This window comes from Podarcis filfolensis, assembly GCF_964270895.1.
Source record: "Podarcis filfolensis genome assembly, chromosome: 15".
In the NCBI taxonomy this organism is placed as follows: Eukaryota; Metazoa; Chordata; class Lepidosauria; order Squamata; family Lacertidae; genus Podarcis; species Podarcis filfolensis.
Genome location: NC_139618.1, coordinates 13,257,982 through 13,281,171, shown reverse-complemented (window position 1 = coordinate 13,281,171; position 23,190 = coordinate 13,257,982). Strand labels below are relative to the sequence as shown.

Below are 23,190 nucleotides of genomic sequence, written 5' to 3'. Positions count from 1 at the left end.
CTCTCCCCCTTTGTTTTCCCTCCGGCATGAAAATTGGGAAGCATTCACACTTCCAGTCTTAGCCCAAGGGTTAGCCTTGACTACAGTTTAAGGAAACAAACCAACTTCAAACTGCAGTTCATGGCTCCCTAAACCATACTTAAGGCTAACCAGTTTCTGGTTCAGATGCACTTATAAGGCATGGCGAATAGATAATGGAAGCAAATGTTTCCAATATCCTCCTTGTGGCCATACCAGAGTGGAAGAGGGGAGAACATGCGCCCAAGATCTGGACAGCCAACACTCAGTTGGTAGAGCATGAGCCTCTTAACCTCAGGGTTGTGAGTTTGAGTCCCACATTAGGTAAAAAACTGATTGCAGTTTAGCTTCACATCAGAACTCAACTCCCTTTGAAGGTCCAGGAACACCAGTGACCTCTGCCTGGTAGAAGAACACTCTGGGAGCGGAAGATAAACTCATCAAGAAATTAACGTGCAGCTCTGTTTTCTCCAAAAATAATAACAATGCTATTCTGCATCAGGCAGGTAACTGCATGACTGGGATGTCTCTAATGCTCTGCATGTTCACTGGCAAATAAAGTCCCAAGGGGACCTCTGGTGCTTTTTTGTTGTCAGGATAAAAAGCATACCAGAAAAGTAGCTTTTCCGATCAGCAGTTTAGTTTCAAACCATAATACCTCGGGTTGCGAACGTGACCAGTGCGGGAGGCACGTTCGCAACCCGCAGCGTGACGCGATTCGGCGCTTCTGCGCATGAGCAAGCACGGAAACCCCGAAGTAACCCATTCCAGTACTTCCGGGTTCGGTGCGGTCCGCAACCCAAAAACGGGCAACCCGCAGCGTTCGTAACCCGAGGTATGAATGTACTGAACATACTAAAGTTTTAAGGACTGGGTGAGAAACGGCCAAGCCTGGCATCCTACTCTGTGTAACTGAGTATCTCTCAAGAGTCCAACATGATGGCCTGATGCTAAGCCTGTCACAGAGATACAGTTACCAGCCCCCTTTCAAAGGGATTTCTGCTCTAATTTCAGGAACTATTAAAGTTACAACTGCCTGCATCCTACTCTTTCCCCAGACAAATCAAGGAGGGATCAGTCTTGGGAGTTTTAGTGTAACTAGCCAGAGTACAGTTATAGTCAATTCACCTCCACCAGAACTACAAAAGTTCTCTCCACCTGTACAAGTGCTTCATGCAAAGTTTCTTGATGGCCTTTGTTTTTGGGAAAGCCTCAAGACTTTGGCAGGACATTAAGTTCACTCACATTCTGTAAGAAGTTTTGAATGAACTGTTTTAAAGTAGGCAAAGCAAATGGAATAACTGCAACCTTTGCGGTGATAATCTATGGAAGGAGGTGCTGCCACTGTGTGAGGGAGAGGGAAAGAACGCACGCGCTGGAGATCCACGTAGCAATTCTCAGACCATCCATGGGCCGGATCCAGAAGGCAACTGGGCATGATCCGGTCCGTGGGCCTTAGTTTGCTGACCCATGGTCTGGGCATTTATGATGTAGAAAATAAGAATGTAAGAAAAGCCTTCTGGATCAAGCCAGTGGCCCGTCGATTCCCGCATCCTGTTCTCACAGTGGCTGACCAGGTGCCTGTAGGAAACCCACAAGCAGGATCTGATCACAAGAGCCCTCTCCCCTCCTGTGGTTTCCAGCAACTGCCCTTCAGAAGCATTGATGCCTCCCACTGCGGAGGCAGGGCACAGCCTTCATCATGGCTAGACGTTATCAATGGCCTTCTCCTCCATGAATCCGTCCAACCCTCTTTGGAAGCCATCCATGCCACCTGTGGGAGCGAGCTCCATCGTTTTAACAATGCGCTGAATGATAAAAACTCAGCTTTGCTGCCTTTTGCACACACACAACTATTATTATTATTTTAAATTTCTATACCCCTCTTCATCAGAGGACCCCAAGACAATTTACAATATAAAAACACAGAAATACGTTATAATAATAATAATAATAATAATAATAATAATAATAATAATAATAAAATAATTTTATTTATATCCCGCCCTCCCCAGCCGAAGCCGGGCTCAGAGCGGCTAACAACATTAAAATGATACAACATTCTAAAATCATTTCATTATAAAATCAAATCAAAACATAGTAACAAAACAATGACACACACACACACACACACACACACACACACACAGAGCGCAGGGAGGAACTACATGCACACCCAAAGCAGGCGACCCAATAATTATGGAGTTAACTGATCCACAATATAAACAGGGGGCTTTTGGATTTTAAGTTAATCCGTGGGTACCAATAACTTGCACCCACTGGAAACCAAGCCTTATGAGGAGCGCTTGAAGGAGTTGGGTGTGTTCAGCCTGGTAAAGAGGAAATTGAGAGGAAATATGGCACCCATCTTCTAATATCTTAAGGGCTGTCACGTGGAAGATGGAGCAAGCTTCTTTAGTCCTGCTCCAGAGGGTAGGAGTCAAACCAATGGCTTAAAGTTACAAGAAAGGACTAAACATCAGTTAGAACTTTCTGCAGTAAGAGCTGTCTGACAGCAGAATGGATTCCCTCAGGAGGTGCTTGAATCTCCTTCATTGGAGGCTTTTAAGCAAAGGTTGGATGGTCATCCGTCATGGATGCTTTAGCTGAGATTCCTGAACTGCAGGGGGTTGGACTAGTTGACTATTGAGGTCCCTTCCAACTCTTGGAAGAATTCCAACAATTCTATGATCCTACCATCTTTACAGCCTTCCGCTTCATTAGGTTTCGCATCCATGCACCTAGGGGCTGACACCATAGGCAAGACTTATTATTACGGCCTGCTGTGCTACATCTGTCAATTTGAGAAGGCCGTTCCTCTGCATTATGTTATACGAAGAGATAGTTGTATAAAAACAGGTGAGTGTTAATTCAGTGGCAACAGAGTGATGCAACGGCAAAGCTGAAGTCTCACATGATCAGAGAAGCAGAGCTCAAAGGAGTACAAGCACACAGTCAGAGGGTGGCAATTAACAGCAATTAATATTTGTGTAGTCATTTTGCTTTTGTTATTCTAACCTGAGTTCCTACAGCAAATGATTCCCCCACACTGGATATGACCATGTTTTAAGGCTCTTGCAGCTTGCCGCAAGCACATTCTTACAATCAAGTGTTTTTAGGAGAAAAGACAGCGTGCTTTTGGGAGTTCCTGTTCCACCTCAAGATCACCATTCCTAGAAAACACTGAGGGCCTCTGGCACAGTTACTATCTTTGTTCAAAGGGGCAGAAATGCACTCATGACAGAAAACCAACATCTGAAGAACTTATGAGTAGGCGCAGGAATGAGTCAGACCCGAGCATGCCAACTGATTCCATCAGAGGGGATGAGTAATTTTAATAGTTCTCTCCCTGAATGACAAAATTCCAATCAATTAGAACAATTGTAACCTATTCGTATGAAGTGACAATTCCCGTGCTAATTAGTGTTGCATTGTCCTACAAGATCGCAAATGCAGATCTCAGTTGCTTAAATCAAAGCCCATTCCCAATTCAGAAATCTCGAAGATATGTTCTTTCCTAAGCCAAGGACTGGTCCCTCACATTGGTTGCCATACTGAGGCAAGTGCTTGTCCATTAAGCACAGCTACTGTCTACTACCTCTTGAGTTTTTCAAGACAAAATTCCCTCTCTGCCCTCTTGAGATATGCAGGTCAAAAATTCCTTCATGCATAGCATGATTTGGGCAATGGCTCTTACTTTCACTGCTACTTTTCATGACAAATATCACAGAAAGGGCAAGTAAACATCTCATGGTCTTCACCATTCTCTTTTGGTGGATGGGATGACGGATACCCCAATTTATCCAATTAATTCCAAGAGAGGCTGCATCAAGCAGAGTCATCTAATGAATTTTGTAGTGAAGCAGTTAACTGAATCAAAGTCGCCCCGACTAAATCTGACTCTAATCCACTAAACCACAAATGTAACTAGTGGATAATGAATATATGACTGAACACTTCTTAGATATTTAACCATTAACTAATGAGCATGCGAAGTGAGTACATTAAATAAAATATTTGGAAGCTTGCCTGAACAGAGAAGTGCCTTGTCTCAATTTCGAAAGTTCAGAACCAAGGAAAAATGAATCATGACATGCAGGTCTTTATCACTTGGGAAGCATGAAGTTTTTTGCCTTTGCAAATGGAAGAGGTGAAGCTGAATTTAATGCAGATCAGAACAGGAACCCTCTTCTAAACCTGCAAATGACACACACACACACACACACACACACATGCATCTCTATCACTTAACTGACAGAAGTCTTATCCTCTGAGACTTCATTCTGAAGTTAGTCAGTTATCCAAACTTAGACCTTGATTCACTGCTCTAGGAACCCATACCATGGTATTTAATGGCATCTGATCTACCCTACCCAACCCAGAATTCTATATGACCTCACACTGAGAGCGTTAATTTGGGAACTGCCAAAGGGTTAGAGGCCTAATTTTCCAGAAACACTGGCAGCAGAAAGAGCATTCTGAGATTTGAGGAAAACAAAACTGAAGTTGGCAGTGAACTGAAATAATAATAACTGAAGTAATTGCCCCAAACTCAGCTTGCAGCTACAAGACACACCCACCTTATTTAAGAACAACGGGGTACTTGGCTGTTTGATTTCCTCACACTATGAAATGTTTTAAAACCAGAAAACATGCAAAGTCGGCCTTTAAAATAAAGCTGTAGTGGCTTTATGTTGTTTGATAGCTGGGAATTTAGTGTGGCTTATTTATTATTATTTATTTTATATATTTATATACACTGCTTAATACCAAAACATGCTAAGCAGTCAACGAAGAGAGGGGACAACAATGAAAGCCAAACAGACAATAAATTCCAAGAAATACAAAACGTAGCTACACTTCAGAGAAACCCTTTTAGCCTGGACCTCTGGAAAGTGAGAAGCATGCTCTACCTACCGGTGTTTCTAGTGTCATTCCTCTGGCCAACTACCAAGGATTGAACCACTGTCGCACACTTTACATTTTCTTGCCCTTGAAAGTGTTCAGAAGCTAGCCTAAGACACAGCCAGCTTGTCTGAAGGAACATCTCAACTTGATATGAAATAACCAGGGTGACAGCAGACCACACATACTCCTGCCATATGAGCCCTCTGGGTGTCAGAAACCAATTATGATTAAGGGTCTTCTCAGGAGCAATTCTGAATTTTCTCCCAAGGGAGATTCCTGAATTTCCTCCCAAGGTTCATCACTGTTCATGATTCCACAAAACGGACCAAGACGTTCCCTTGCGTCATCAAAGGTCTTCATAAAGAGCTGGATCTTGTCAGTTGACTCTGCTATTCTGTAATGTTACTACACATTTACAGAAACCTGCAATGTATGGTTAGTTATCCATTACAGGGAGGCCCAGCCTCCTCAGTTCTGCTGTTCTGCAGCTCCCAACTATGTGACCTTCTCCTCTCCTGCCATTTCCCACCCCATACCTTCTCTTCCACCCCAGTCATCTCCCCTCTTCCCAATCTTTTCTTACGCTCACCTGCTTTCACTGGCCAGCTGCCTTCAAGACCCTGCCTCTTACTTTCCTATTCACACAGAGGTAGGGAGAAGTGTTTTTTTATGACTACATTTCTTTTTACTGCTACTATTTTCCACAGAAAGTTTTCCATTTCTATTTTTAAAAAAGTTTAATAAAATTCATTTGGCTCAGGGGGCAAACACCAAATAAAAGTAAAGGTACGGCATATAATAATTTAAATAGCTGTCACAGCACAATTTTGCATTGGCTTGTTTTTATTACCATTTGTCTATTTGGGGCATTCTTGAGGAGGAACCCCCCCCCCATGTACAAATGAATGCCCCAATTCCACCATTCCTACAAGGGCTATCTGCTTATTGGCAACATCGAAACAATCACCAACAGTACAAAGGTGTCTCACAATTGGTCAGCATCACATGGTTAATAAGACTGGTATGGAACTTTCAGCCTGAGAAGAATACACTGTTCTGCACTAAAACCCCTGTCACTTTTTCTTTAAAACAATACTTCTTAAGTTATTTGCTTCCCATCACCAGCCTGCCCCCCCCGGGGGGTCAGCTGCCTAGACCAAACTTGGCCCTCCAGCTGTTTTGGGACTACAATTCCCATCATCCCTGATCACTGGTCCTGTTAGCTAGGGATGATGGGAGTTGTAGTCCCAAAACAGCTGGAGGGCAAAGTTTGGCCACGCCTGGCCTAGACCATCTTTTATCACATGCACAAGCTGGAGATCACACAACCAGTTTATGACACAGCGCTCATTCAAGCAACTGGTTCTGTCATGCGAATGAAGGAGGAAGTGTTTACTTAAGACTACAACAGCCCAGCAAGTCATTCTCCATAGCAACAGTATTGCATAGTTAAAAGCTTGACTAAATCTGGCTTTTTTTGCTGACATTTTCGCATTACCCATCAGGCAGTATCTGCTTGCTGCCTAAGAAAACCTTGTATCTATGCACTTGCCAGGTAGCCAAACCCGGAATTGCACTCAGGAAAGCGACCTGATGGGAGGCCGGACTGACCGCTTCTGTGTGCAATATAAAAGGGAGGGCGACTATCAAAAAGATAAACCTCCTCCAGCATAGAAATGCACCAGGCTGCTACAGGAGATCCCCACCACTGCAGGACAGTAAAACCTTTACAGGCTAGAAACTTTTGCTGTCTTTACAAGGCTGGTGGTCATTGCTGATGGACAGCTTTATTCTTCCTTTTTATTTTTACTTGCGGCTGAACACTCCCAAAAAGTGTAGCTCAGCTCTCATTGTGACTCTGGCGCAAGAAAAAAGATGCAGAAGTATTCATATCCCACCAAGTAACTCAAGACAGTGTACACAGTTGTCCCCATCCCCAGTTTATCCGCACAACAACCCTGAGAGGTAGGTTAGGCCGAGAGGCAGTGCCTGGCCCAAGGTCACCCAGAGAGCTTCAAGGCCAAGTAAAGCATTTGAACCCTAGTCTTCTAGCCCCTAATCCAACACTCTGATCAATACACCACACTGGCTAGTGCTAGCTTAGGAGGTTTAGTTTGGTCAGAATCAAGTATATGCTTCCAGAGTTAACATTACTTCTGGTATATGGGGCACCATAGCCGTTAGATGGCTGTGAAAATTTGTGTCCCGGGCTTTTTAGACTCTTCTACCCATGTACTGGGATGCGGGTGGCGCTGTGGGTTAAACCACAGAGTCTAGGACTTGCCAATCAGAAGGTCGGTGGTTCGAATCCCCGCGACGGGGTGAACTCCCGTTGCTCGATCCCTGCTCCTGCCCACCTAGCAGTTTGAAAGCACGTCAAGTGTAAGTAGATAAATAGGTACCGCTCTAATGGGAAGGTAAACAGCGTTTCCGTGCGCTGCTCTGGTTCGCCAGAAGCGGCTTAGTCATGCTGGCCACATGACCCGGAAGCTGTACGCCGGCTCCCTCGGCCAATAAAGCAAGATGAGCAGCGCAACCCCAGAGTCGACAACAACTGGACCTAATGGTCAGGGGTCCCTTTACCTTTACCCATGTACTATCTGAAACCAAAGGGGAGGAAGGCAGATGGGGTGAAGGAGAAGGACAATTATTTTTTGTTATTTTTTTTGGGGGGGGGAGATGCAGCAGTATATTCTGTTCAAGCTTTAAGCTGTGCTGTTACTATGGAGAAGGGAAGGGAATCTGCCTGCCTGCCTGTAAAAGTCTCCAAGTCTCCAAGTTCAATGGCCTATAATAATTTTAAGCCTACACATTTCCACTTAATAGCCTGGCTCTGCACATTTATGACCTGGATCATTAGCTAAAGCCAAGCGGTGCCTCGGTGATCAGGCAGGCTTCAGGTGTTCAAGCAACACAGCCCCCTACATCCCTTTGTCCTCCTGCCAGCCCTGAGGGAGCCCCGCCCATCAGCACCAGCGCAGCTGCCTCAATCAGCTGTTTGAGAAATTAAGACTTTATCCCAAGTGGGTCCTGGCTCCACTTTTAAGGGGTGAGCAATATCGCAGCCAGAACACAGAAGTCAGTTCTAAAACCAACCAATTGCACTCAGTGTTGGAAACTCAAGATATACAGTGGTACCTCGGGTTAAGTACTTAATTCGTTCCGGAGGTCCGTTCTTAACCTGAAACTGTTCTTAACCTGAAGCACCACTTTAGCTAATGGGGCCTCCTGCTGCCGCTGCGCAGCCAGAGCACGATTTCTGTTCTCATCCTGAAGCAAAGTTCTTAACCTGAGGTACTATTTCTGGGTTAGCCGAGTCTGTAACCTGAAGCGTATGTAACCTGAAGCATATGTAACCCGAGGTACCACTGTATAAGCTAACCACCAAATGGCACCTTAAACCTAAGTTACGGTCGCCACAGCAGAACGCCTAGGCGCCATTTCCCCCCCAGTGAAATTTGTTGTTGCTACTGCTATTCATTTCTTTAACACTCTGTATTTTAAAGACAAGACCTTAATGCGGTTTACAGCACATTAAAATATCAAATACAACAATCCAGAATAAAACCAATTCAAGGGAAAGATTTCAGATCCTTCTCTAAGTGACACGTTGCTTTCCCCATATTTATTTAGCTACTTGATTTATAGAGCTGCCACATAGCAGAAGGACTCTAGGAAGCCAGTGTGCTATAGTGATGAGAGTGTCAGACTAGGACCTGGGAGATCAGGGTTCAAATCCCCACTGGGTGACCTTGGAGACACTCACAGCCTCCTAACCTACCTCATTGTCAGGATTAACAAAGGAGGGGAGTGAACCAGTACTCCTTAGAGAAAAAGGTGGGATATAAATGCAATAAATGAACTCTTCTGCTTACCTGCTTAAGAAAGCTGGAGAAGCCAACCAGATGGAGACATCAGTTGCCAATCTGGCATCCAGAGATCTCCACGTGGTCGCAAGTGGAACGACGCCTGTTGCAAAACGCACTTGGCTGATTTCTAACACTGATGCCACTTCAAACAGAAGCTTCCATTTTATTCCACAGATGCCATTTATGTATGCATCCAGCACACACTTAAATGGGCCTACAAGTTTAGAATGCCCTGAACCCTTTTTTTAAAAAAGTGAATTATTCAGTAAGATACATCCAAGATTTTATATTCACAAGAGGTTTAACTGAGCTGACACACTAGATGTTAACAATATGGGACTGAGCAGATTTCTGTGCCACTCAGATATTCTAATGTCAAGGCTTGTATGTTTCTCAAGGCTTGTGTGTTTTCAACATGAGGCTCAAAGCTTATGTATTTTGGTACGTCCTTTCCCACACTTCCAAGCAAAAGATTGCTATACATATGCCCAATAAAACTTAGGCAGTTCTGAAACCCATTTCTAGGGGTTTGATAGTCCATTGCAGGGGGGGGGGGAAATGTCACTCTGAAATTTGAAGCAGACAATCAGCTCTCTCAAGCTTGTTCATTAGTTTGCAGAAGCATCTCATGCTCTTGCTAATAACAAAGTTAACATATTAGGGAGGTCTCTTCCTCCTCCTGTTCACTGAAAGGTTCAGAGTGTAGAACGGGAACAAAGAACGAGCAATCAAAAGCCACCCAATAGAACCATGTGCAGACAGGGTGAGAATATAGCAGGTAAAAAGGCAAATGCTGTATCATACTGAGGAATCAATTTAGGATATTGCATTCTACCTAAATAGGAGCTGACCAGTGCTTCCCCTTTCAGCACAGTCTGCTGCAGTTCTTCTGGCCCACCCAACATAAGGGCCCAGTAGACATGTCACTTTAAACCACTGTTAAGCTTAGCTATGCTTTAAAGGTACACACACAGCTAGGGGTTAAAGCGGGGGGGGGGGGGCTTTGGTGCTACAGATGTTGCTGAACTGAAACTCCCCCCAGTCCAGCAAGCATGGTCAATGTCCAGGGGTGATGCAAACTGTAGCTCTGCAACATCTGGAGAGCCAAGGGTTCCTCTCAATATACCTGGCTGAAAGGGGCACACAAGTGAGGCTGCTGTCTAAAGCAGGGTGGTCCAACATGCTGCCCAGGGGCCACATGTGGCCCTTGATGCCTTTTTGGGCGGCCCTCAGAAACATTTGGCACTGGGATTTGGGAAGAAGGCAGGAGGACTCTTAACAGGGTCCTAGAGTCCTCCCACCTCCTTCCCAAAGTCTAGTTAGCACTTCCCCACCTTTGGGGAGAAAGCGGGAGGACTCTAGGACCCTGCCTTCCAAATGCCTGGTGCTTGGGGCATCCAATTTTGGCCTTACTCCTCCCCTCACAAGACGAGGCCCACAGGTTCCATGTTGAAGGACTCTTGCGGCCTACTTGGTATTGAGATTTTGGGCCATCGTGGTCTAGAGGTATGACCAATTACTGAAGTATCAAGACACCAAAGGCCAGAAAGCTTTGTGATCTGCAGAACCAGGGCTACATAGCTGGAGGGAAGCTAAATTCCATATTTGTTCAGCATTCACTTCAACAGAGTGCCATCAGTAGGTTAGACACGACAGTGCAGCCTACAGAATGTCACGCAAACTATGAAAACATTAAAGATGCCTGCAGGACAACGGAGCGTTTCAGCACAGCTAAAGCATGAAATGTTAAAAAGGAACAATGCTACCAAGTGGATAAAATGTATCGCTAGACCAGGCCAGTCACTGTTGCTGTTGGTTGCCTTCATTCCTCAAAAACCCAAACCTGCCATCTTCCTGCATTAAATAATTAACCCACTGCCATTTTTAGAAACCACATAAAGTCAAGCTGACTTTGCAACTATTTCCCCCCCTCTTCATCTACACAAAAACCTTTCCCTCGAATTACCCAGCAACAGATGACCGAAAAGGCCTCCCTATATAAACCTGCCCAGGTGCTGAGATCCTCAGGTGAGCACCTTTTCTCGGTCCCATCAACATCAGAGGCATGGTTGGGGGTGACACAGGAAAGAGCCTTTTCTGTGGCTGCTCTTGGTATTGTCAAATTCCCTCCCAAGAGAAGTCAGACTGGCTCCCTCTTTGCTATCCTTCCGCTGGCAGACTAAAACCTTCCTGCTCAGGCAGGCCTTTGGAAACTGAGAAGCAGACAGGGCTGACCACTGGGGGCTGCTGTCAGAGCAAATTGCTTGTCTCTGATGTATTCTAATTACTGCTTTTAGCTAGTTTGTTATTACTTTGCATTTTATCATGTTTTTAAATGTTGCAAGCTGTCCTGAATCCCAACTTGGAATAATAATAATAATAATAATAATAATAATAATAATAATGGCATCTTTGGGCAGGGTAGAAGACAAAGAAAGAGGCCTGCTTCTTGTTCACAATCACTGCTTCATCCATACAATCTACTTACTGGTTACTCTTAAGAGGGAAGTGATCCCATAATGTGCTCCTACTACCCAGGGCCTCAATTGACTTCTCAACACAGAAAGTAAGTTCTGAAGGTTTTCCATCTCAGAGAACTTTCATCTTCATGGACGATCCCATTCTGGCAAGAATGAAACACTGGCTGGCGGCCAAGGCTGGCCACTCCCCGTGGCGTTTTGCTTCCTGACCTAACGGACTGGTAGCCGCAAAGGGCAGCTTTCTGATCTATCTTTGTAGAGCTGCAGCGCTCTCGGCGTACGGGTGCATTAAAGGTCACTTGTAACATCACACTTTGCCCTAATGCTATTATTACATTTTGGACACTTGGCCACAGAGAAACATTCGAAAAAGGTTTCCTCGTACTTCTCATCCCAAAGGATGAGTATCGCTTGTTAGCACTTTCTCCCAAACGCTGGAAATAGGGCAGCACCTTTAGGTGATCTGACTAGCCACTAATATTGGTTAAGATTTACGGCAACATTTCAGGTGCTGTTTTACTGGGTGTGTTCTAGGGATTTGTCCTAAGGTATATAGGGCGATATAAAAATTCAATAAATAATAGTAATAATTTTTGTATGGCTTTTACTGCACTGCAATGGTTCTCTTCTCCTCCCTGATTTTAAAATAGGCTTTTAAGGTTTTAAATCTTTATAAATCTTTATACACTTGGTGAAGCAAGCAACTAATACACTGAAATAACAGCTTTGGACGTAGGAGGCTGAATCAAGATGTGGTACTAGTATTGAGGTCAATGAAACCTGTTAAGATTTTATCTCATTGTGGTATAAAGCAATGCTTTTCAAACTATCCAATGTGGTGGACCAGCAATACCCACCCATACCCCAGGGACTGGTACCATATTTGGTTCCTGAAACATGCCACCCAATCTGGGTTGTGGTGGAGCTGCCCTGAACCAGCAGCCCAATGCCTTGAAGACCAGCACCAGTCTGTGGACCACCACCCTGTGGAACACTGGTTTAAAGGACACTGACATTTAATGCGTACAAAAAAACAACAACTCTGCAAAACTAGCAGTGACTGCATTTCCTTATTTCAGAGGCAGAGATACTAAAAAAAATGAAGGCCCCTGGTCTTTAATTTACCCTGCACTTTTGAATGAAATCTGAATAAATTCCATAAATTATCCAGCTAGAGCACATCAAAGCTAGATGTCACACCTAGGCATGGTGCAGTTCTTATTAACTAGGAGCTGGGAAGACTTCCAGCTCTAGAGGGACTGCAAGGAGTCAGGGTGGGGCGAGGCTTTATCTCCATTACAACTAATGGATATTGATCTAGGCATCCTGCAATAGGCAGCTGTATGGCAGGCCATGGGAGTCGATCCTGAAGCAGAACTGCTGATGCATCCACATCAAACATGCTTTCAACATATCATGCCTCTAAATTTTAGATTCTAAAATTTGGGGGATTTTTCTTGTGGTTGGGGGGGGCAACCTTCTCAGTTTAAAGGCTCTTGCACAAACCACCCTTTCATTCCAGTTGTAAAACAGCTATCACCTTTTATACTCAAAGCAAATCAGAAGCCTACGCACGGGGACTCTTGCAAGCAATGGCAGGCCCCCAACCTTTAACGACGACAACGATTTATTCCCCACCCCCCTCTACCTAAGGCCCCAGGGTGGGTTGCAACAATTAAAACACAGAATGTTATAAACAGTTTAAAGCAACTTGCAATCACAGAAATAAGGTGGGTCCCAAATAAACACATCTCAAGCATCAAAGGCAAGGCTGAAAGAGGTACTTTTAGCCAGCACTTGCCAGGTGTGCTAAGGGACAAACTAAACTGTATTAACCTTAAATGCAGGCCCTGGTATCTTTTAGACTAGCAAGTGTGCCAATTGCTAGCTTAAGGAAATTCTGCCAATGGCACTGTCTGGGCAGGAGAATGTATGCTGTGGTCCTTCCATTTTAGCAGAGGACAATTCGTGGCAGCGAATATTAACCCAACTGCCTTAATATTTGACCAGCCAGCAGATGCAGCAAAGTCTTGAAGAGGGGGTCATGCTTCTGAGCTCTTCCATCCGGACAGTACATACACACTGCCCAGCAAATTAATGCTTCGGCAAATTCGTGGGAGATAAAGCTATCGAGAGCTACCAGTCCTGATCACTGTATGCTACCTTCAGGGAACAGAGGCAGCATGCATCTGAATGCCCACTGCTGGGCATTCAGCAGTGAAAAAAGTGCTGTTGTGCTCAGCTCCTGCTTGTGGCCTTCCTGTAGGCATTTGGTTGACCACTGTAGGAAGCACGGCATTGGATTAGATGGGCTTTGGTCTGGTCCAACATGGCTCTTCTTACATTCAGGTAAAAGAGGACACATGCCAGCAGCATGATTTTGTGCACTGTCTTCAATAAGCCATAGTTGCCCATGTTGACAAGTTGTCTTAGAAAGTAACCACAAACTACAATCAGGATATAGTCTAAAGCAGCCATAGGCAAACTCCAGCCCTCCAGGTGTTTGGGACTACAATTCCCATCATCCCTGACCACTTGTCCTCTTAGCTAGGGATGGTGGGAATTGCAGTCCCAAACATCTGGAGGGCCGGAGTTTGCCTATGCCTGGTCTAAAGGCTCAGACTAACTACTAGGCTGTGGGTGCATTTAACTGTAGCAGTGGAGAAGCAATTTTGGGGAGATGTTAGAAGAGACCTAATAATGAATGCCTACTGCAAAAAAAGTGAATGGTTAACTACGGTATAGATGGCAATAAAGACAATTAAGTGCATTAGTTGCGAAAGCAGAAGCGAATGAGGACCTAAAATCCACTGTCCATTCCAACAGGAGAGGTGTCAATCCAAATTCAATCACTACATTTCTGCATTACCTTGGACAAATGCCATTTGTACACTCTCTGCTACCACCTGGGTGCACTGCAGCTTCTACTCTTATGTGTGACATCATTGAGTTGCTACGGAAATGAGTGTGAGGTCATAAGTCTCCCACACAGCTGGAAGTGGGGTAGAGGGAAATAGTGTTGCACAGTGGCAAAAGGAGATGGAGAAAAATATCAAGCGTTAACTCAGCCCTGGTCCATTAAGATGGGCTTTAAATTTTCTTTTCTGAGTAGAGCAGGCCAGATCTTTGTGTTGGCCCTAGGAGGAAGCAATGAGCAAAGATTTCCCAAAAAAACATAACCCAGATACTAACACAGCTGGACTCGAAGTGCTGTAACATCCCAGGCTACTGTTTTAGAAGAGATTAGCATTTCTACTTCTTTCCACAGATTTATTTGCTAAGGTACATTTAAGGCAATTACAGCAATAAAGCAACAGAAATAGAGGGTTGCTGAAAGTATCAGTCTTCAGGTAGTCATAAAATGAAATGCACAGATCTTAAAATACAGAGTTTTACCCCTTGCATTCAGTGAGATTACTCTGTAAGCACTGACTGACATCAAATCATCCTGCAGAGAGGGATGCTCAAATATTAACACAGCACTACCGTGCCACTAGGCTGATTCCCCACCCTAATTATGCTGCTAGCTGCATCTTCTTCTGCTCCTAGCTAAGCTTCAGCAGTTTCACATGCTTGACAAACGAACAGTTACGACAAAATGGTGCAATCAGGGAGAGAGAGCAGCATCCCAGGCAAGACTGCGACAATTCTGGATCAGTATTCACTATTCATCAGAGACAGAGGCCACGCTGGCTTCTCTTAAAGGCTCAGACCTGACTAACAAGACAAATATAAAGAACCGTTCTCCTCTTTAAAGCAACCCCTCCCTCCCTCTCTCCACCCAGTCTAGCCTCTCTGCAATATGACAAATGCAGAATCTTCTGGAATGACTTGATACTGCCTCCTACGATCGCTTTGTTTGCAAGATCACATCAAAGATTTCTCTCTTTTTCCCCCCTTTTTACTTATTGAACACTCAAAGAGGCCACCTGTATTTTTTTTAAAAAAAATACCCTAGTTGCACAATTTAAGAACTGTTCCATTTACAGCTGTCGTTTTAAAACATAAAAATTAACAGCACGTCATCCTATCTTAAGCCCCTTTTTGAAAAGCTAACCTAGATAAATACTAAGATTGCTAGAGATTGAAGTCACCGGTCTTTCCGAATTGCACGCCTTTCTCTCACCTGAGAGAATAATGTATAATAGTGGACGGGGTGAGGGGAGAGAGAAATAACCCTAGGGAAAGATTTGCCTACTGGGTAACCTACATATCTGATTTGAGCTTTCTCCCTGTAATACCATACCACCCTGCAAAAGTGTGTTAAGATAGGGTGGAAGCCTTGCAGATCATTTACATCCCCCAAAAATGTAATCTTAAGGCCAGCTCTTTGCAATGAAGACAGTTCCTTGCCCTGTCATGAGGCAGATTAAGAGAGGGTATGGTAGGTGATTGTGGGTGGGGTTGGTTGGGGGGGGTAGGGAGGGCACAGCAGATGAATTCATGGGAAAGGCACCGCCCAAGCACCAGGGAGGGAGAGATAAAGAGGGGGCAGAGGACACAGCACAGGTTACACTCTGTCCTTCACTTTTTTCTCCAACAGGGTGAAACAAGAGGGGACCCATATATAAATTGCACTGTCATCGCCACCACCCCACTTCTCTCCCTCAAAGCAGAAGAGAAACCATTTTTAACTAGGCCCAATGATAAGGCAGAAAAGAGGACATCCTCTTTACTTCATCCAAAGAGGATGGCGCCTAATCTTACAAAGCAACCCCCCCCCATCAGACCTGAAATAGAAGCACATGCCTTTTGGTGTGTAAGGTGCCTCTGAAACACTGAAGGTACTCCAGGGGAAGAGGGGATTTGAGAGCACCTTAAGCCCAGAGCAGCATTTGGAAAAAAGAGCCACCCAAGGGGATCAAAATGGTACCTGGACATTTCAATGGGGGGCACTGTGCCCTAAGGGATAAATGAGAAATCTGGGGAAGCAGGGACCAAGCAAAGTGTAAGATGGTAAGAGAGGATGCATAGGGTGGCCAAGCATTTTCAGGGACAGACTGACATGGAAAAGGACAGGAAAGAGCATCCCTGTAAAAAGGGGGGAATTGCAACTTTAGGGAGGGGCATCTCCAGGAGGGGAGGGGGAGCATCATGTTCCCTTCCCATTACACTTACTCAGGGAGGGGCATCTATTCCAGGAATGCTGCTTTTATTGTTTAAGGCACCTTTTGAAGCTGCATTTCCCTACCAAAATATGAATGCAGGCAGCATGTATGGATATCTGTGTGTGTGAATGTGTGAGGTCCAGTGGTGATGGTTAAAGATGACACTGACCCCAAGCAGGGGAATTATCCTTTGGGCACATGGGGAAGAGAGAGCAAATCTCTTTTTGCTCTAGGCATGGTGGAGCAGGAGAAGAGTTCAGGGCTTGGCTCTGCAAGGCCATTTCTACCTCCCAGGGGAAATGCTTGCAAGGTGGGGTGGAGAATGGGAGTGACAAGAGAAGAAGAAACCTCCTTACTCACTCCCCAAAGCATTTTCTGTACGGGGCAAGAAAAGGGATGGACAAGAAGGACCTGTGTGTGTGTGTGTGTACACACACACAGACACAGACACACACAGACACACACACACACACACACACACACAGAGTAATGCCTCCACAGAGAGCCAGTTGCAGCACCTGCCCCCCGCTTTCAAAATGAAGAGAATTCATCAATGGCATTTCCTCTAGCCATCATTTAATTTGGGATGGAGCAGACAGAAAATCTAAATACATTCTAAAATTGGGAGGGGGGATTTTCTGTGGAAACATTCCCCCCCACCCTTTAATTTCTTCCCTTTGCCCTTTGTATGAATTATTTCTCCCACCCTCAAGACAGAGAAAAAGAGACCCCTGCTTACCACCACCACCACAAATCAAAGCATTTATGCTTTTGAAGCATGCGGATTAAATAAGTGCATTGGTCCCCTACTCAAAAATAAACACATTTTCTGTGCAAGAAATAATACATAGCATACACTCTCCTCAGAGAACATGTCCATTTCTATCCCCCCCACACGCACCTTTCTTTTTTTGCCAATATGTTGATCTCCCCCTCCCAATAAATTAATATGAGTCCATTTCTCCCATTTCTCTTAATAATGAAAAACCCTGTCAATTGCCACCACCGCTCTCCCCATCCAATAAATGATTATATGGTGCGAGGAAGACAAAATTATCTCACCCTACCAAAAATGCCCCCTCCCCGTGTCAAAAGAAAGAAAAGGCACGTTATCCTCCTTCAGTCACTGAACAAATCTGGGGAACGGTTGCAAATTCTCTCACTTATCTCCAATAATATCCATCAGAAGCAATATATTCTACACGTTGATTAACGTAATTTATTTTAATTTACAATAATAATCAATACTGTATGTTAACATTTTGATTTAATATATTTATGCACATTAAGGAGGGGTGAATTATCTGACCCACTAAATGAAGAATACTAACCAGTAGACACATCCTACTCCCCTCCACTAAAAAAAAATAAAAAATGGAAAATTGGGGTGGGGAGCTGGGAATCCCCCCTTTTAAGAATATCTCCCAGAAATTTCACCCCAGAGGGGAAAAAATCTCAATCCCCCCCTTCTCTCAATAAAAAAGGGTGGCACACACCCCCCCCCCCGCAACAAAGGAGGCAGACGGGAGGGAGGGGAAAGGGGAAAAGGAGGAGGGAAGGCCCTTCTGCGGCGGCGGCGGCGGCGGCAGCAGCAGCGGAGGAAACCGGGAGGAGGAGGGAGGAGGAGAGACTCACGTTCTTCATGGCAGCCGCCATGTCGTCGTATCTCTCGGCTTGCTCAGCCAGCCGGGCTTTCTGCACCAGCTGCTCGCGGTCCACCATCTTTCTTCTTCTTTTTAATTCTTGGCTTGGACTTTTATCAAAATAATAGTAGTAGCAATAATAATAATGGCAGCAAAGCTATCTCTCGTTTATCCCGACCGCGCGCTGAAGGTGAGAGAGAAACGCAAAAACAAAACAGGAGGAGGAACGGGAGAGAGAGAGAGGAAAGAAGGAAAGGTGGCAATGGAACGAGAGGCAGGCGCGCGCGCCAATCAGGGCCGGCCGAACGCTGGGCGCGCGCGAAGCAGGCAAGCAGGCGGTTAAGCTGCTTGCTTGCTGCTGCTCCTCCCGCCGCTGTTCCCTGAGCGCGAGACGGACTTTCGCTTCTTTCCCCCTCACGCTCGCGCCGCTACTGCTCTCGCTCTCTCGCACGGCAACAACAGCGGGCTGTAGTAGCTGCGGCGGCTGCACCCGGGCGGCGTGCGCATGCGCCCCTATTTCTCCTCTCCCGTCTCCCCTCCTCTGAGGGATCCTCCCGCAGCACGTAGACTCCGCCTCCCCCTCTCCCCACCAGAGCCCCTATTGGAGCCGCGCGCTCCTCCCGCCCGCCCTTTTTTCCTTTGCCTTCTAAAGGAAAAAAAAGAGGCGCCAAACCGCCGCGCGGTTCTCTTTCCCTCCTCGCTCACACCCCCACCGCCTCACAAAGACCATCCCACCGCCTACGCGAAGGGCACCATGGGAGTTGTAGTTTGCTCTCTGTCCCGGGGTGTTAAAGCACGCTTTGAGTCTGAGGGAAAGCCCTCTGAGAGGGAGCCTCCATTTCCCATAAAGCAACGCGTGCCTCGCTCTTAGTACGAAAAATTGTATTTATGCGTATATAAATATCTATACTGTATTGTCTTTATACGTACATATACATATACCTGCACATTCATACAGTTTTGTGTTCATATATGTACAGACACACAATGTGTGTGTTTGTGACGTATAACTTACATCAGTGCAGTTCATGTATTCATCATGTCGATGCAAATATTAAACATGTCGTTAGTATCGGAATTAAATCAAATCATATTAAATTGATTATAGTACAAAATACTGGTCCTGTCACAGTAACCTAATTATTTTAAATTCATTATAACCTTCCCTCTGCTTCTTCCAAAGAAGCTCAGTTTTGTCCTCACAATAGCCCACTGTGGCAAGTTAGGCTGATACAGAATGTCCACCCAAAGCCACTCATTGGGTATCATTCAAACACTAATCTCTCCTGCCTTAAGTCACATCCATACTGCATACTCAAAACACATGGAAATCGTTATTTCAATTATATTTATTAAGTTTTCAAATATACAAGAACAAAAAGAACAACATATTCCCCCCCCAAAAAAACCACCCTCTGCAAGTATCTTCCCAACACAGGATCATTGATAAATCATAATACAGACATTTCAGCGGAAAGAAGAAAAGAGAAGTAATAGGACAAAGTCCATTTCTGAAGAAGACAAAGCCTCATCCAATCCAAACCCTGTTTTCCATATCTGGCATGTATTTTTGTACATCCGATGTATGGAAATCATATTTAAAAGCACCTTTAGAGAGAATCCCAGAAGTATAGTATGCCCCTCACAAAGCTGCAATTCCCAGCACCCATTACAATCTACAGTTCCCAGGAATCTTATGGGGAAGCCATGCAATTTAAATGCATGGTGTGGATGTGATCCTAGTCTTACCCAACCTGTAAGCAGGACCAAATTGCAACAGCACTCTCCACACTTGTGATTCCCAGCAACATGCATTCAGAGACAAATAATATAGCCAATGTCCTATCTCCCAAAATACCCAGATACGGTATATAAGTACAGTACAAGCAAAAACCCATCGTCTGGCAGAACAAGACTCAAGTGAAAGAGAAAGACAAGTGGATCTTCTAGAGTTACAGATCAATATACAAGAACATAAAATAATGTGGAAATAGCCGTATATGGAACCAACAACAAAATGCTGCAGTGTTGAGTCCTTCTGTGCAAGCCTGACACCATTGTGCCCCTCTTATATATGATTATTAAAATAGTTGCTTTCCTACATGACATTTTTCAACAAGGAGACAAGAAATGTGAAGTCTCATGCACAAGCATGAGGTGGACAAAAGGCAGAACCTCTTTGAGTATAAGGACTCTCCTCAGATGCCTCCAAGCCTTTCCAGAAATTAAGTTCTCCCCCCACCCTTGCAAAAAGCCCTATAGTCAAGCGATGACAAACCTTGTGCTTCCGCACTGGAGGGAGCACCCTGCAAGCAGCCTTCAAAGAACTGAATTGGACGAAGCTCAAAATATTCAGGAACTGGAAAGATTATTTCTCAACAAGAGAGATCACACTCCTGCTAAGTGCCTGCACCACTTTTTAAAAAGGCATGCATGGACTGCACTGCCATCAAAATCAACACTGGAAATAATCTAATATCTGGGAAATTGGGCCACAGCTCTCTGGTGAAAAGGAATATGCTGAGAACTGCCAAGAAGGGCCTTCTTGGTAGTGGCGCCCTTCCTGCCCACCTGAAAATTCAAACCCTGGAGGTCTGGCACCCTAATTAAGGTGCAGGATCCAGCCATAAGTCCATGCAACAGACATGTGGAGTCTTCCAGGGCTGCAGTAAGAACATCTACATGCAAAGGCTTTGCAGGAAAGGCAAATGCCTTGTTTCATAATACCATAATACATCATTGTGGTCCTATATGGGTCCATTTTTTGGTGAAGTGTATCCCCCCTAATTCCAGCAAGCATTGATGTCCAATTTCATAAGTTCTAGCTGCTGTTTGTATCCTATCTTTGTAAGCCACTGAGAGGTGACATCAATTAAACGGTATATAAACTCTTTAAATAAATAAATTGTCAACGCCGTGTCAGAAAGGCACTCTGAATTGTCCTCCTGCACCATCACGGCGCATGGCGGGAATGCAGTGTCAAACAGGCTGGACATCTGTCTCCACCCGGGTCTCCTGTGCAGCTGACTGAACAGTGACAAAGCGGTGTCCCAATTAGATGATCGAGGAAGAGGAGGTGCAGAGGCAGCCAGCAATCGGCCAGCTGCTGGGGTGACAGGATCGCAGGTGGAGACCAGACAGACCGGGTGGGAGATTGTCAGCCCACCTACCTTCAAGGCACGCCCCTACCGCAATCATCCTAGAAATTCAGCCCTGCCAAACCCCAGGGGACGATCGCTGAACTGAGAGTGAAACAGCGCACTTAAGGGAAGCACTTAAGGGAAGCAGAGGATTTAAAGCAGTATGGCATTCACAAGACAGACAAAAGGACAGAAAGCTCCCAGCTAGATGATGCACCCCTCCACATTTAGCAACACATTTTCAGTGCATAGAATGTGCATGCAAAAACAAATGTTTTCCCTAAAAGATGCATGCAGAATGTGTATTTTACTGGTGGATTTCATTGGGTACAATGGATGGAACAGCATGTGATGGGAAGGGAGAAGGACAGAGCAGACCTATATGACCATGATGGGATACTCCATCTCTAAGTGGGGCTTTGAATCCTGGACCAGGTGTGGGGAACCTCCAGCCCACAGGCAAATTCTGGCCTGCCAACAGGTCCAATTTGGCCCATGAGGCCATTTCCAACCCCGCCCACTGTCAACCGACTGAAGTCACTGTGTGAAACTGCAGAATGGTGAGGGGGTTCGATCCTACTGGGTTTTGCATCGGCAGTGCGTTCCCCTCAGGGAATGCACTGGTGAGGCAGACTGGCAGACCCCTGCCCCCCCCAGCTAACTTTGACAGGTGGGCGGGACAGTGGGTGGTGTTACAATGATGTCCAGTGACTGATAGGTGTGTGGCCTCATCGACCTGTCAAATTTGGCCTGTGGGGTGAGGATGGGAAGAATTGGCTCCTCGGGTCCAAGACATTTCCCTACACTAGTGTGATCCTCTAACCAAGATGTACATAAACATGTCATCATACAGTCACCATTGGAGCATTTGTTGTGCTGCATCATTTAATCCTGGATTTGCATGACAACAGGAGTAGGAAAGGAATATGAGCAGAGATGACAACAGGAGTAGGAAAGGAATATGAGCAGAGATGGCAGAGATGATCTATCTATCATCTCCCACCTTTTTCTCCAAGGAACTCAAGGTGGCACACAGGGTTCTCCCCCTCCTCATTTAATCCCCAGAGCAACCTTGCAAGGTAGTCTGCACTGAGTGAGCCAGTCACCCTATGAGCTTCATGACTGAGGGGGGATTTGAACCCTGGTCTCTACCAGGTCCTAGTCTGACACTCTAACCACTATGCCACACTAGCTCAATATATCGCTTTGTGAGCAAAGCAGCAGAAGCAGAGGGAAGGGAGGAGGAGAAGAAGAAGAAACGATGATGATGGTGAGCTACTGGGAGGTACTGAGCTTTGCAGCAGATCCAATATCTTAGAAGCAAAGCAAAAAAGGGAGGGGTAAAATATGAGGGGGGGTGCAGGAGATCTGCATCCCTGCACAAAAGACCTGGTAAGGGGCCCTGAGTCACCCTGGAAGTCAAAAACAGGTCTCTCACCTGCAAGAGATTGCAGGCTCTGCAGGACTAGGGACCCACCACCGTCCTTTTCTGTGTTGTGCATGTAAAACGTCCATCTTCTGGGGCTGCTGGCTGGGGCCTTGCTGCATCCTGGCAGCAGTAGCAAGCAGCAACAAGCAGCAGCAGCAGAGCAATCCTGGTGTATGTGCTTTGGAAAGCCTTGTTTGCAACCCCCGAGACTGCAGTGGAATCGCCAGTCTGCTTTGCAAGTCATACTAATTGAGGACTGCAATGCAAGCCAGCTGTCTCTCCCTCTCTCTCTCTCTCTGCATTTGCTGCAGTGCAAGAGCTGGAGAGATGGCTGAGGACGGGGGTGTGGAGGTGCATTGTGTAGTGGCCCCAAAAGCACTCGTAGAGATCGGCAGCCAATGAGGAGCGGCTGAGGGAAGTCTGCATGGCTTGCAGAGTAAATCAAAGGCAAGCAGCTCTTCCCAGCCTAAGGAACCATTGACAGGATGTGACATGGAAGAGAGAGAGAGAGAAATGGCCATTTTGCAGTGCCAGTAGTTGAAACCCCTCAATAGCATCTCCCAGTAGGGTCTGTCCTTAATGTCTGAAACCCTGC

General features: G+C 45.5%; 1 protein-coding gene across 1 annotated transcript in view; it reads right to left on the bottom strand.

Annotated features, from left to right (window-relative positions):
* The window catches only part of YWHAG (tyrosine 3-monooxygenase/tryptophan 5-monooxygenase activation protein gamma), a 28,569-nt gene extending 9,815 nt beyond the window's left edge, over positions 1 to 18,754 (bottom strand). Inside the window, exon 1 of the mRNA XM_083588025.1 lies at positions 18,019 to 18,754. Within this exon, the coding sequence (XP_083444151.1) occupies positions 18,019 to 18,105 (87 nt within the window). The 5' untranslated portion in view covers positions 18,106 to 18,754. The remainder of the gene's footprint in view (positions 1 to 18,018) is intronic.
* Positions 18,755 to 23,190: the final 4,436 nt, after the last annotated feature.